Below are 12,896 nucleotides of genomic sequence, written 5' to 3' on the forward strand. Positions count from 1 at the left end.
TTCACGTTGAAAATATATATTCTTTTCCGCAAGCATAAAGTAACTTTCATATTGTGTGCCACATTTCTGATATAACAAAAGTCATTTGATCTTATATCGATTAATGTAAATTAATCCATTTTAAACGACTTTTAAAAACGACAAAACCATTTGTAATATAAACCTTAACTTTGAAATAGAAGAGTCTAAATACTTTTTTCTCGAACAATTTATTGAATATGCATCGGGAGAAGCTTCGTGTGAGACTTTAACCTTCCGTCTTTTTAATTGTAATTTTAGAATTTAATTTTATTCTTGACCAGAATTTCAAGTCGATATTAGCCCCCTAGAAAGTGCTAGCAACTTTTATTTATATTTCTTAGTCAAGTAACACAAAAACATGTGGGACTTTAAAAATGAAACTACCTTGGACAAGTGGCCAAGTGGTGAAAGGGAAACTTGAGGAACTTCTTTCATCTTTTTAAGCATATGAGTGGAAGTTTCTTTCATCGAGTCCCATGTAAAAATTGAGAAAATATGGGCGGAAATCCTTAAAACGACAAAAATAAAAACTTTAAATATTTAAGAAAATTGAGTTGGATAGCCCTTTTGCCTCTTTAATCTTGGAAAAAGGCTTTCATGCAACAAAGTGGTCAATAACACAATAACATATGAGATAATTTTTTCATGTTTCATTGTGTTATTGGTTGAAGATAGCAAGGCAGTGTTATTCCTGTTACAAGTAAGTTTTTCTACTAATCTTGAGGCCATATTCCACTTAGTTCCCAAAATTTGAATGGTTATATTGTCAACCTTAATGTGTTGACAACATGTACATGTTTACAATCGCTGGGTTTTGTTAATATGGCCATAGTGTGAGCTTCATGTATCCATACCAAGTTTTAATTGAGGGATCTTTCAAATACTTTGTTTGTGAGATATTTTTGTAGAATCTATTTTATATTGTATTTTAATCTATTTTATATCGCCTAAATTTTAAGCATTTCCTCAATTTTCATCTCTCCAAATAGATGTCCCTCAAATAAGAAATCCCTCAGTATAAAAGGAGAGACAGCATAAGCAACGATAAATTAACAAGTTAATTAACTAAAATGTCACAGATCCAATTGAAATATAAACTAAAGTACAAGGATTGAAATTGCAACTAACCCTTTATTTCTTTAATTTGAGATATCATGGAAAAGTAAATCAAACATATGACCACATGTGAGTATCCTATGTTTCCTTAATATACATGCAATATCGGGGTGTTCATGTGATGTGAGTGTACAAGTGAATACTTTTAGATACTTGAGCTAGAAGCCTCTGGCACCAATTAATCCAAGATTTGATTTAAAAGAAAAAGAGAAGCAAATAAAGTACCAAAATGAAGGTTCTTATTCTAGAATTAGGCTACCAAGAGAGAACTCATTCTAGCAAATATAGTAATAAGATTTGATCAACCAAAACACACGTTTATGTTCACATAATATGGCACGTAGTTAGAACTAGGGGTAATATTCCTTTGCATTATTGTTGTTCCTCAGGCAATCAGAATTAGAATATTAATTATTTGAAAGGATAAATAATTACATTAACTTAACCAAAAAGTTATTCCTTTTTTTTAATGGCCTAATTCAATGGTCTCATGGCTTTAATCTTCCTTTTGCTTGCCTAACTATGTCTTTTTGACAATCAGTTTATCTAACTGAATTTTGCCATACTTCTCTGTCACGTTCGGCTTCAAACTTCAAAGCATCTCTGCCACCGACTTTGACTAATGACAATACATATGGACATGGAAACAAATTGGAAGAAAGAATCAGAAAGACCTAGCTACCTTTAGCAATAATATTTAAATTATTAGGAGATCCTTTCTTTTGTGGTACAAGTGCTTATTTCAGAGGTGTTCTTCCCTGTTATGTCTAGGCTCACGTAGTTTTAACGTATTCATTATAGTTATGTGTGGTTATGTCGGAAGTTATATTGTTGACGTCGGTGTATTTTTTTTTATATGAATTAATCCTAAAAATTAAGTATATGTATCTGTCCTTGTAATGGCCTTTTCAATGAATGACCTTTGAACTTGATTTATAAATGCAATGTATCATTTCCTCTAAAAAAGAAAAAAAAACCAGGTGTCGAGAAAGACAAGGAAGGTTCAACCATTGATTGAGATCTCAATACTACCACGAATAATCACTGCCTTCTTGAAAGTTCTAATTGAATAAGAGGACATATTTAATGAATTATATAGATACCAACATAAAATATTTATCGAATGTTAGACATCAACTGTGACAAAGTTCTTTTTTCGTAAATGATTGTGACAAATTTATTTATTTTGGTTTGTATTTACAAATTAGTTCTAATTTGAACAAAAATTATTTCATATCATGAAAAAAAAAAACCTTTTAAACTACATATATGATCTTAATATATTAAATAAATTAAGAAGATAGTCAGTATTGGAGTGGGCCCTTGAATTTTTTTTTCATGTGTGTATTGTATATATATGTGAGCATGCAACATATTTACATACTTATGTATTTAGTGAAATTAATTTAATATAGGGCTCTCAAAATCTCAGATCTTGATTAGAATTCAACTCGAAAGTTGATCATTTGCTGGGTTGTAACTTATTTACGCATTTACCACAAGAATTCAATTTTTTTCATTTTTAAAATATTATTATGTGAATCAATAAAAAGAAAAGAAAAAAGAAATTATAGTCTAGAAGTGGGACTTGGTTGGCTTCCTAATTACTGTACCTGGTCAAAGGATCGCGTCAGTCCATATGCCGTAGGCCTTTGGTCACCATGCAAACTCATATAATTAGGCCAATAAATTATTTATTAAAAAGCACGTAACAATTGTTAGGAAACTTCCATCCCCTTTCTTCATCCCTGCAGTCTGCACCCAAAACATATTTTCCTACATCGCATAATTATAATCCCAGACAGAGACGAAGAAAAGTTCTCATCATTTTCAAACTTCTAGGCACAAACAAAAAGCTCAACTCAGCTTTCAAAACCGAAAGTGCACGTCTATATATAAATAATTTACACATGAATCTACTAACAAATTCAACAATGTCGACCCCTTGATATTAATTTATTAATCACACACTGAGTTATGCTTTTTCTTTATGAAATTGAAAAGAAAAAATGGGATAAAATTGATATGGTGCATTTGCAGACAACATAATGGAAAAGCCATTGAAAAAATATTTATAGTTGCTGGTTTTGATTCAAACAACGTACGTGGGTTGGGAGATTAGATTGGAGCTGGTTGTTTTTGTTCAGAACTATGAGATTACAAGGGGCGCAGGCACAGTCAGTGTGAAAGTAGTTGGTATTTTTAGTAGGAGAATTGATGCTTTCTGAAGTGTACCACATGCTTTATTAATTAAAAGCAGGTCTTTCTTGTTTTGCAAGTTTGAATTTTACTTCTCCTTCCTTGCTAGCTCACTTTCAATTTAAATATTGTTCTATTCTTTGGACTCTTGTCAGGAGGAGGTCTGTGTTTGAGGGTCTTTGTATTCTTAATATTCAAGTTTTACGATATTTTTTTAGGGATACTACTTATCTCCTTTCCTGTAAAGAGAAATTTCTTCATGTAAATTACGGTTTGACACATGTGTAAAAACTTTTGATGAGTCTATTGTCTCCTGATGAGCATTGATAGACCTCAAAGAGCGCTCTATAAAAATACAAATATGATGTGAAACACTTTGAAAATGAAATTCATGATATTTTAAAGTTATTTGAGAAAAAAAAGTAAACCAAGAAAAAAAAAGGCATTGCTGTAATTTATGTCATTGTTTAGTATACAAGAGGCATCCTCATTACTTTGAGTCACATCATAAACTGACTTGACATATCATTGCATTACTAACATGGTATAAGTGGAAGAGGAGAAAAAATCATGATTTTTTTGGATCATAAATCTTGCACAGATAATAATTAATGGCTGGTATAAATTGTGTTTGTACATGATTTATGCATTTTTTTTTATTTTATAACCATGATTGCAGGAACCAACATTCTTGCTTAATTAGTGTAATTTGATTTGTAATTGATCACAAACAAAAATCAAACATATAGGGAGAGATTTGGACTTGAAGTGGTCCCTGGCCATTTTGTGATCAGTGCTCCAAGATAGTGCTATAACATTGTCTTTTTCTTGCATCGTGAACAAGTTTACTACAATGGGGCCATATATATAATAGACCCCTCTACTCAAAATCTGCATTGTATAATGTAGATTATATGCATCACTTATATATATAGTTATTCCCTTATTGATGTTTGAAAATTATTATCGTGCAGCTGTCATTGTAAACAAAGAGGAAAGTAAGAGATGATTACATGCACTATATTACACGTATTTCATTTGGCACTTTTTCATTTTTGGATTGCACTTGTCCGGAGGTAGAAGATGATTTTATTTGGAGTTATGCCTTTGGTAGGAAATTTTGTATTAAAATAATTACTTGAAAAACAATGGAATAACCTGAACATTGCAAGACAGATTTGTCAAGAAGTTGTAGAAACTCAACGAAATGCATAAAGTTAAAACCTTTGGTTGGTCAAAGGTAGAATTGGTATATATTCTACGCGGTGTTTAGATCCCACTTTAACTTGTTTCGACAAGAGAATCTTTTTTCAAGAAAATAGGCTTATAGTTTTAGTGGTAAAAATGTTTCCACACTCACCATGAGAATTCAACTCTCACCCGCCACGCTTTTAAGGAAGCAGTCTCCTAACCTTTTGATTCAACCTGGATTGATCAGCCTAAGAAGAAAGTTCACATACATATTCACAAAATTTTATGGGCTCCTTTTAAAGGGCACTTTTGTGTTAAGCTTAATTTTCAGGGTTTCATTAAACAAATTATAAACTGAAACAACACGTAATGTAATCAATTCACATGTTATAATATGAACAAATATTATTCACTCGTGTTATAACACTAGAACAAACTATACAACATTATAGTATTATTGTCACACTAAAATATTACTTGTATTTCAGTACCACACAATAATTTTCCGTTCTGAGAGAGAGCATGCGGTATTGAAAATTAGAAATAGCAATGGATTTATGTCAATTTCAGGGTATCTCTAGTTAAAATTATTACTTTTTATTTTTCTGATTACAAAGGTTTGTTTGAAGGATGTTATTATTGGGTGCATTGCACTGGGGTCACAGTGGTCCCTCCCTGCCATTCTATTACAATATTGAGGCCGAAAAGTACAGGCGTTTACAAGAGAGATACTTTCGTCAGGTAGTGCCGTGAAACAGAGTTATAAATTGACAAGCGACCCCATGTCAAATACTTGTGAAGCCAGTGCGCGTGTGCTGTGATTTTTCAACCTTTTTCCTCAGGTTTTGTGCTATTAAAACCCTCGCCCTTCCTCTGTTTCCTCCCCAAGAACCCACCACAAAGAAGACAAACAAAAAACCAGCTCCTCTGTTTTTTCTCTGCTCTCTTTTCCTCTTCCTCTGTTCCCTCTTTCAATCCCAACCCTTTTCCTCAAATTCATCGGTCTTTCAAGGTATATAAACACAATCATTCAAATGGGCTTTCTCAAAATCATTCCATCAAATGAAAAAAAATTAAAGTTCTGTGTTTGCTTTGATGTGGCTAGAGTTTGAAAGTTTGTTGCTTTCTTTGTATGTATGCAGGGCTTGAACTGAAACTTGAAGAGAAACAAAAATGACCAACCAAAATGTGGTTGTTTCTGATGCGAAAGGTGTGGCTGTTACAGTGGCTGTTACAGTGACTGTTGCGAACCAGTCCATGTTCTCTTCCTCTGTGCCGAAGCCAAGGACTGCTGAGGCAGGAGGAGGTGGAGGCTGCTTCACCATTCCCAGGAACATTAAGCTTTTGAAGGTTGAGACAGAAGGTGGAGCTGCCAGAGTCAATGCTTGGGTTGACTCTCTGAGGGCTTCTTCTCCACCTCGTGTGAAATCTGCCACTGAAACTGTGGATTATAGCTCTTGGAATGTAAGCATTGCCCTATATATGCAACTCTATGTGTGTGTATCTGTTTTTTTTTGTTGTTGACAATTTTGATTAATTTGTTTCTGTTTTGATGGTCTTGGAAATACATATATATAGCTTCATCATCCTTCAGCTATGAGCATGTTCGGGGAGATAACAAATTATTCAAAGGGCAAGCAGATTGTGCTCTTTCTTGACTATGACGGGACCCTCTCCCCCATTGTGGAAGACCCAGATCGAGCTTTCATGTCCAGAGAGGTTTATTTTTCACTCCTACCCTGATTCTGCTCAACTTTCTTCACAATAAAATAAAATAAAATACATATGTATATATATACGTATATGTTTGTATTTCTGATGTGTATATATTTATATGTAAAGCTTCTGAACTACTGTGGTCATTTTGGTCAGATGAGAAACGCTGTGAAGGCTGCTGCTAGATACTTTCCTACAGCAATAGTCAGCGGGAGGTGCAGAGACAAGGTACAATTTTTCTTTATATAAACAGAAAAATAAAATTATTATTATTATTATTTTGAATGATTGAAAGGACATATATTAACAATAATGGTTATTATGTTTTTGGACAAATTTGCAGGTTCATAGCTTTGTGAAATTAGGAGAGCTCTACTATGCAGGCAGCCATGGGATGGACATCAAAGGACCATCCAAAAGTAGCAAATATAAGAATGTGAGCTTTATTATTCATCTCTGTTCTTTTTATTTTTACTGAATATTACTTTTTGTTATGATTTTGAGTTATTTTATTTATTGTTGAATTACTCAGGGTAATCAAGCAGTTCTCTTCCAACCAGCCAGTGAGTTCGTACCAATGATTGATGAGGTTTGTTTTGATATCATTTTTAAGGAAAAAAAAAAACAAAAATGAATATATAAAAAATTGTGTTTGAGGGACTGAATTTGTGTAACTCTTCCAATAGGTGTGCAAAATTTTAGTGGAGAAAACCAGATCCATCTCAGGAGCAAGGGTGGAAAATAATAAGTTTTGCTTATCTGTACACTTTCGTTGTGTTGATGAGAAGGTAAACAAATAAATCCCACCTATTTTTTTACAATTATTTTCTTAATTTTAACATGTTGTAGTCATATAATTTGATGAATGATATATTCTTATTTTTTTTGTTTGCCAGAGTTGGGCTGCTTTAGCAGAGCAAGTCAGACTAGTGCTCAATGAGTATCCAAAGCTCAGGTTGACTCAGGGGAGAAAGGTACCATCATACCTGTATTGAGATCAATCTTCTTGACCAAAAAGTTCAGTTAATTTTTGCATGGCCTTGGTTATTTTTTAAGGACATAAGCAATTGCTTAACTTCATGTGTTGGATTTAAAACAGGTATTAGAGATCAGGCCAACCATCAAATGGGACAAGGGCAAAGCTCTTGAATTCTTGCTAGAGTCATTAGGTGAGCTTGAGCCAATACTTTCTTCTAAAAGGACATTACCATTGATTCTCTATTGAGACTCACATCAATCAACGTTTACAAAAGCACGTCCATGCCCGTATCAACGATTACGTCTAATAAAATTGTTTGTTGTCCTTTTAGGATATGCGAATTCAAATGAAGTGCTACCGGTCTATATTGGAGATGATCGAACAGATGAGGATGCCTTCAAGGTATCAAATGCCCTTCCCTGTAATTCTTTAATTTGCCTTTGCCAATATTTTCGTACATTTCGTCTAAGGTATTGTCACATCTAAAATAATTAGGTGCTACGCGATAGAGGACAGGGGTTTGGAATTCTGGTTTCTAAAGTTCCAAAAGAAACAAATGCGTCCTATTCTTTACAAGAACCAGCAGAGGTAAGAATAATAATATTATTGAACCCCAACCTGGAATTTATGCTATTTTATATATATTTTTTGTTTGGTTTAAACCTAATTAATGTATTGTATTATTGCATTACTTTCGCAGGTTAAGGACTTTTTGTGGCGTTTGGTGGAGTGGAAAAGATTGTCCCAACAACAAAGAAACTAGACTCGTAGAGAGGTGGCTTGAAATAGAGAAAAAAAATTGATTGAAACCCACCCTAAAATTTTGTCAAGGGTGGCTTGAATTATCTACTCTAATTTCTTTTCCAGTGGTTATCAATTATTGAACTCGATCCCATAATTAATTTTGGAAATTGTATATAATGCTCTCTCTCTCTCTCTCTGTGCCTTACTCTATTTGTTTACTCAACCATATACATCGATCTGCATGGCCGTTTTTCTGTGTAGTAGCTTCATATTGCACTTGTCAAACTGAAAAACGTACGACTTTAACAACAACAAAAAAATATATATATATATATATATGTCAAAGCCTATATATATGCCTAGAGCCTATGCAAAATTATCCTGCCCCTTCGAAGTTGAAATAAATTGACCATGGGCCAAAAAACTCATATCATTATTGTAATTTGTAATGCAATGCTTTCTATTCTTCATTTGGGATTAAGATTAAATATATATAGTCTAAATTTATAGCTCGTCTCGTACTTACAATTCATCTTTTTTTTGTTGTATGTTAAAAAAAATAAAAGGACATTGGGATTCTCATCCTTTGATATAAGTTATTTTTTTCCCTTCACTGAGCGCGGATTTTTTAATTATATATTTTGTGATTTTGGTTCTTTGATTAGGTGCACTATTATGATTATATGCATACGTAGGTACATATGATGTATCTACACCAATATATCTATGTTTGTACCTACATGAATAATGTACCTAACGAATGACTAATATAATCTAACATTAGAGTTTAATAGAGATGAAAATTTAATTTTCTAAAGCAAATAAGAAACAATTATGAATGACATGTATATACTTGGAGTCATCTTTTTACACACATATGCAAGCATCATTATTTTAGAAAGGACAATGCTTATATTACTGAATTGACATGTAATTTACTCCTATAAAGTAATGAAAATAGTACGATTATCAAATCAAATTGAAGTTAATAAATCAATGAATTATTCTGATTTGAAAGCGATTCATGCAGCTCCTTGACATATCATGTCGATGAGGAGGGGAAGTTGCCCTTCACATGTAGGAAAAGGCAAATAGTTTCCTTGCACTATTTTACGACAAATTGAGCCATTTTCTTGCTTTTTATTTGTATTTTTACTCTTTAATTAATTTATTTATTTCCAATCCCAGCATCCTATAGAACTTGGTTCCACTTGTATTATGGAATCAAGACATGTCTCTTTACAGGGGCACTAGTGATTTAGACCCTACTCCATATATAATAATGAACATTTGAACTTCTTTTATTAGTAATCGAGAGGGAGAATCTATATTTTTTATACAAGCTATACTAGAGAAAGTGGGAATCGAACTTAGGATCTCTGGTGTAAGAATGAATGTTCTTAACCACTTAAACTATATATAAATTACTGTGAGAAGAAGAATATATATATATATATATATATGATTATGTAAATGAAGATGGGGACCATGAAGTTACATATTCCAAATTTTTACTTTTTTTTATTAGTTTTTAGCTTGAAGAACTGAACTTGGGGACCAATAAGTTTGGTGGCACATTGCATATAAAAGCTGTCTTGCATGCACTAGGGAATCCAAGACCTGAACTTAATTGGGGACCAAGTTTGGTGCACATTGCCTTAATATATATTAATAATAAGTTAATTATATTTGGTGTTGGATTAACGTGGTGTAGGAAGCCGTGTTCTGAGATCCTCTTATGTCTAATTTAATTCTATGATTTTACACTTGATCACCTAACAAAAGCATAGAAAAATATGCATGCAGCAGTCAAAAGGCACAGTTGAGAATTCTTGAATTGAGTGTTTCAAATGACCAATGTTTATTGGGTGGCTTCTGTCCACACAAACTCAATGTTATTAAAACCCTCAATAATAGGAAGCATCTATTCACAGTTGTCAAAATGCCCAAATAGTTAGGCAGAATGGTGCTCTCCAAACATTAGAATATCAACACTTTTCTTGAATTGAGGTTTAAGACTTTGTGATTTTATTTTTAGAGTAAAGAACCTAATGAATTCTATATTTGTATTCTTTTAATATATGAATAATTACTGCGACTATTGCCCAAAATGTGTGCAAGTTGATGACGTTTACATGTTTTGCTCCAAACTCACATGCATTATTTTAAATTCTTGGGCGTCATTAGTGTGGTAGTTCGTCTACTATGTGAATAGAGATTCGAAATTTCAAGGCACCCCATAAATATATTTGTATAAAACCCCCATCGCTTGTACTAAAAAAAATATCTTATTCTGCGAGGACGTATTAGTGGCCTTGTTCATTCACATTATTAATCTTTTCCTACATAATTAGCAGGCATATATTCATCATCTCCATACACAACCCAACCATTAAGTATCTTCTTAATCTGGCAACAAGGCATCTCAAGCCAAAACATTAAAGTCCCAATGGGATTTCCATTTGTGCTAATCATTTTGTCCTCACTCATTATCAGTCTATGCATGATTGTATCATCAAGGAATATGAGACCTAAAATGGCACCATCAAAATGCTGTGACCCTCTAGTTATGATTGGGATCATATATTCTTTAAGAAAACCCTAAATTAGGAAAATGATTCTGTTGCCTAAACTTTGATTTGTTTGCAAATCCTGTATAGTAAGTGCATATGTACCTTTAATATATATATATATCATATTCACTTACCACCTCTTTAATTGTTGTTCACAATCATTAAGTGATGATTTCCAAAATGAATTTGTGCTTCAATCATTATTGCCTAAACTTAAGCTAATTCATCAGGGTGCAAACTTTTCCATATGAACTTGTCGTTTATTTATTTGAGGAGAGATTCGAATTTGGGATCTCTTTCAACAAAGTGAAAGATATTACTTTAAATGATAAGAGTTTACTTAATATTATGTGTGAATTTGTTTGCGTAAAAAATAACAGCCACACACGCATAAGACAGATTGGGTAAATATTTGATGTATATTTGAATCACAGCAAAATATAAGCAAAGTTTTCCCGTCGGCACACAGTGATGAAGCTATACCAATAATTGAGGGGATGATTTGAAAAAGAACCAATTTAAACTGATGATTGATGTGTTTTTTAAGTAACACACATGCACCTCAGTACATAGACCTAAAGCCATAGCCAACTATTAAATCTTTTAGCCCCATCTTGTTGCTTCCGTTCATAGATACTATTTCATCTTCACCCTCGTCTCAGACAAGAGATCATGGAAAGAGGACCACACGAGACCTAAGTTTTATTAAGTTTTAATTAATTTCTGGCACCAGTATTAGGGTACAAAGGAACAATATTACTTACCATGAACCCATTTTTTTATAAACCTAAAGCAAATAAAGAAGCTATGCTTTTTAAACCGATCGCACAAATGATGGATATTAAATTTGATCCAAAACAAAAACAAATATATAAAAAGATCCCAATTACATAAACAAATATATATAAGATCCAAGGTAGCTAAACAGCTAGGGTTAAGATATTAGAGGGGGTGGAAAATGAGTGAACAGAAGAGCATATGGCTTTTGAAAGAGAGATATAGACCTAAGCTATTGGGCACCAAGATTTGGGAGAGCCCACATCAAAAGATTAATGGAAGAATCTTAGAAAGAAGTATTTTATTGGATACAATTTGTCATTGGAATATTAATATGTGTTATTTTCATAGGGTTAGGTGATGAGAGGGAAACCCACTAAGCTTATATATGAATGAGAGCTAGCTTTTAGCTATGGCTATTGCTAGGTGGCCTAGAGGGATCCCAATATGGTTGAAGGAGGAGTTGGAATCCACTGAAAGTGCTTGCTATGAAGAAGACATGGGTTTTAATTTGTATTGGGACACCCAGCATGCTTCCAACCCATGGAAAACCTCTGCCCTATTTTCAGACGTGTAAAGAAAGTTTCCCACTTAGATTCATCTTCCTTCCACCCCATTATTGGCTCCTGAAACAGAAATAAACAAAGTCTTGCTCTTCTATTATTTCAAGCTTGATGAGGCCCCCAATTATTGGTGGGAGTTTTTTTCATAAAAAAATCTCATCAAGGACAATTCGACCAACTAAAACTCCCTGTATCACACTTTCTGCAGCTTTAAATTTTCATTTCACTCGAATCATCATCCATGACATAACATATGATGTGTCTCAAACCAAACAGAAACCCAAAAAAAGAAAAAGGAAAAGAAAAGTCTTTCGAGTTAGTTAATTTAATTTAATCAATGCAGACACGGGCTTAATAAAATTGGATAGAGTTGATGTGCTTCTCACTATGCATCGAGTTTAATTTAAAGTAGGATATCGTTTTTATATATAAAAAATTTAATTTAATTCAAAAATTTTAAAGTGAACCCTCTGGGGTGCCAACAAACAAACACCCGGGGGAATTAAAAAAGAAATATTAAATATTAGAGTTATAAAAAGACCAATCCTGAATAAAAGTGTATTTAGAGAGATGTGTGTACGTGTTATATATGCAGTGAGAGGAGAGGTCTCCTCCATGTGGTTAGACAAGTCTCTTTAAAACAAGGGGGGAAAAAAGGGATCTCTGTGAATTGAATATTTGGGAACAAATAAAGGATGTCTTTAAAGTTTTTTTTAACATGGTTTCTGGCATCGAGTATAATTAGATGTACATATAATTTATAAACGTGTCATGCTGTAGGAAATCTGGTCCCTCCATGGAGGGTGGTGCAACACTGTCGACGCATAAATGAGGTAATAAAAATTGATCATTTATGTACGGAGTTGGTCAGTAAAAGAAGTATATATATTTGCATGCATGTGTTCGAGATTTGGATAAATATAGATCTTTGATTGATTACCCATGTGACTAGCTAAATGATCTTCACAAAGGGAGCAGGTGCATAAGGTGCTCACATTGCAGGTAGCTTGGACCTAA

The 12,896-nt window shown here is 33.2% G+C and overlaps 1 protein-coding gene across 1 annotated transcript; it reads left to right on the forward strand.

Moving 5' to 3' along the window:
• The first annotated feature begins 5,313 nt into the window (after nt 1-5,313).
• On the forward strand, nt 5,314-8,140 carry LOC117635276 (probable trehalose-phosphate phosphatase D). Its single transcript, XM_034369625.1, has 12 exons — nt 5,314-5,539; nt 5,670-5,991; nt 6,106-6,246; nt 6,400-6,471; nt 6,587-6,679; nt 6,776-6,832; nt 6,930-7,031; nt 7,140-7,217; nt 7,343-7,412; nt 7,554-7,624; nt 7,718-7,810; nt 7,923-8,140. Exons 2-12 carry the CDS (start codon nt 5,701-5,703, stop codon nt 7,983-7,985), a joined length of 1,131 nt encoding a protein of 376 aa, XP_034225516.1. The 5' UTR covers nt 5,314-5,539; nt 5,670-5,700; the 3' UTR covers nt 7,986-8,140.
• The last annotated feature ends 4,756 nt before the right edge of the window (nt 8,141-12,896 follow it).

The sequence above is a fragment of the Prunus dulcis genome, chromosome 1 (assembly GCF_902201215.1).
Source record: "Prunus dulcis chromosome 1, ALMONDv2, whole genome shotgun sequence".
Taxonomy (NCBI): Eukaryota; Viridiplantae; Streptophyta; class Magnoliopsida; order Rosales; family Rosaceae; genus Prunus; species Prunus dulcis.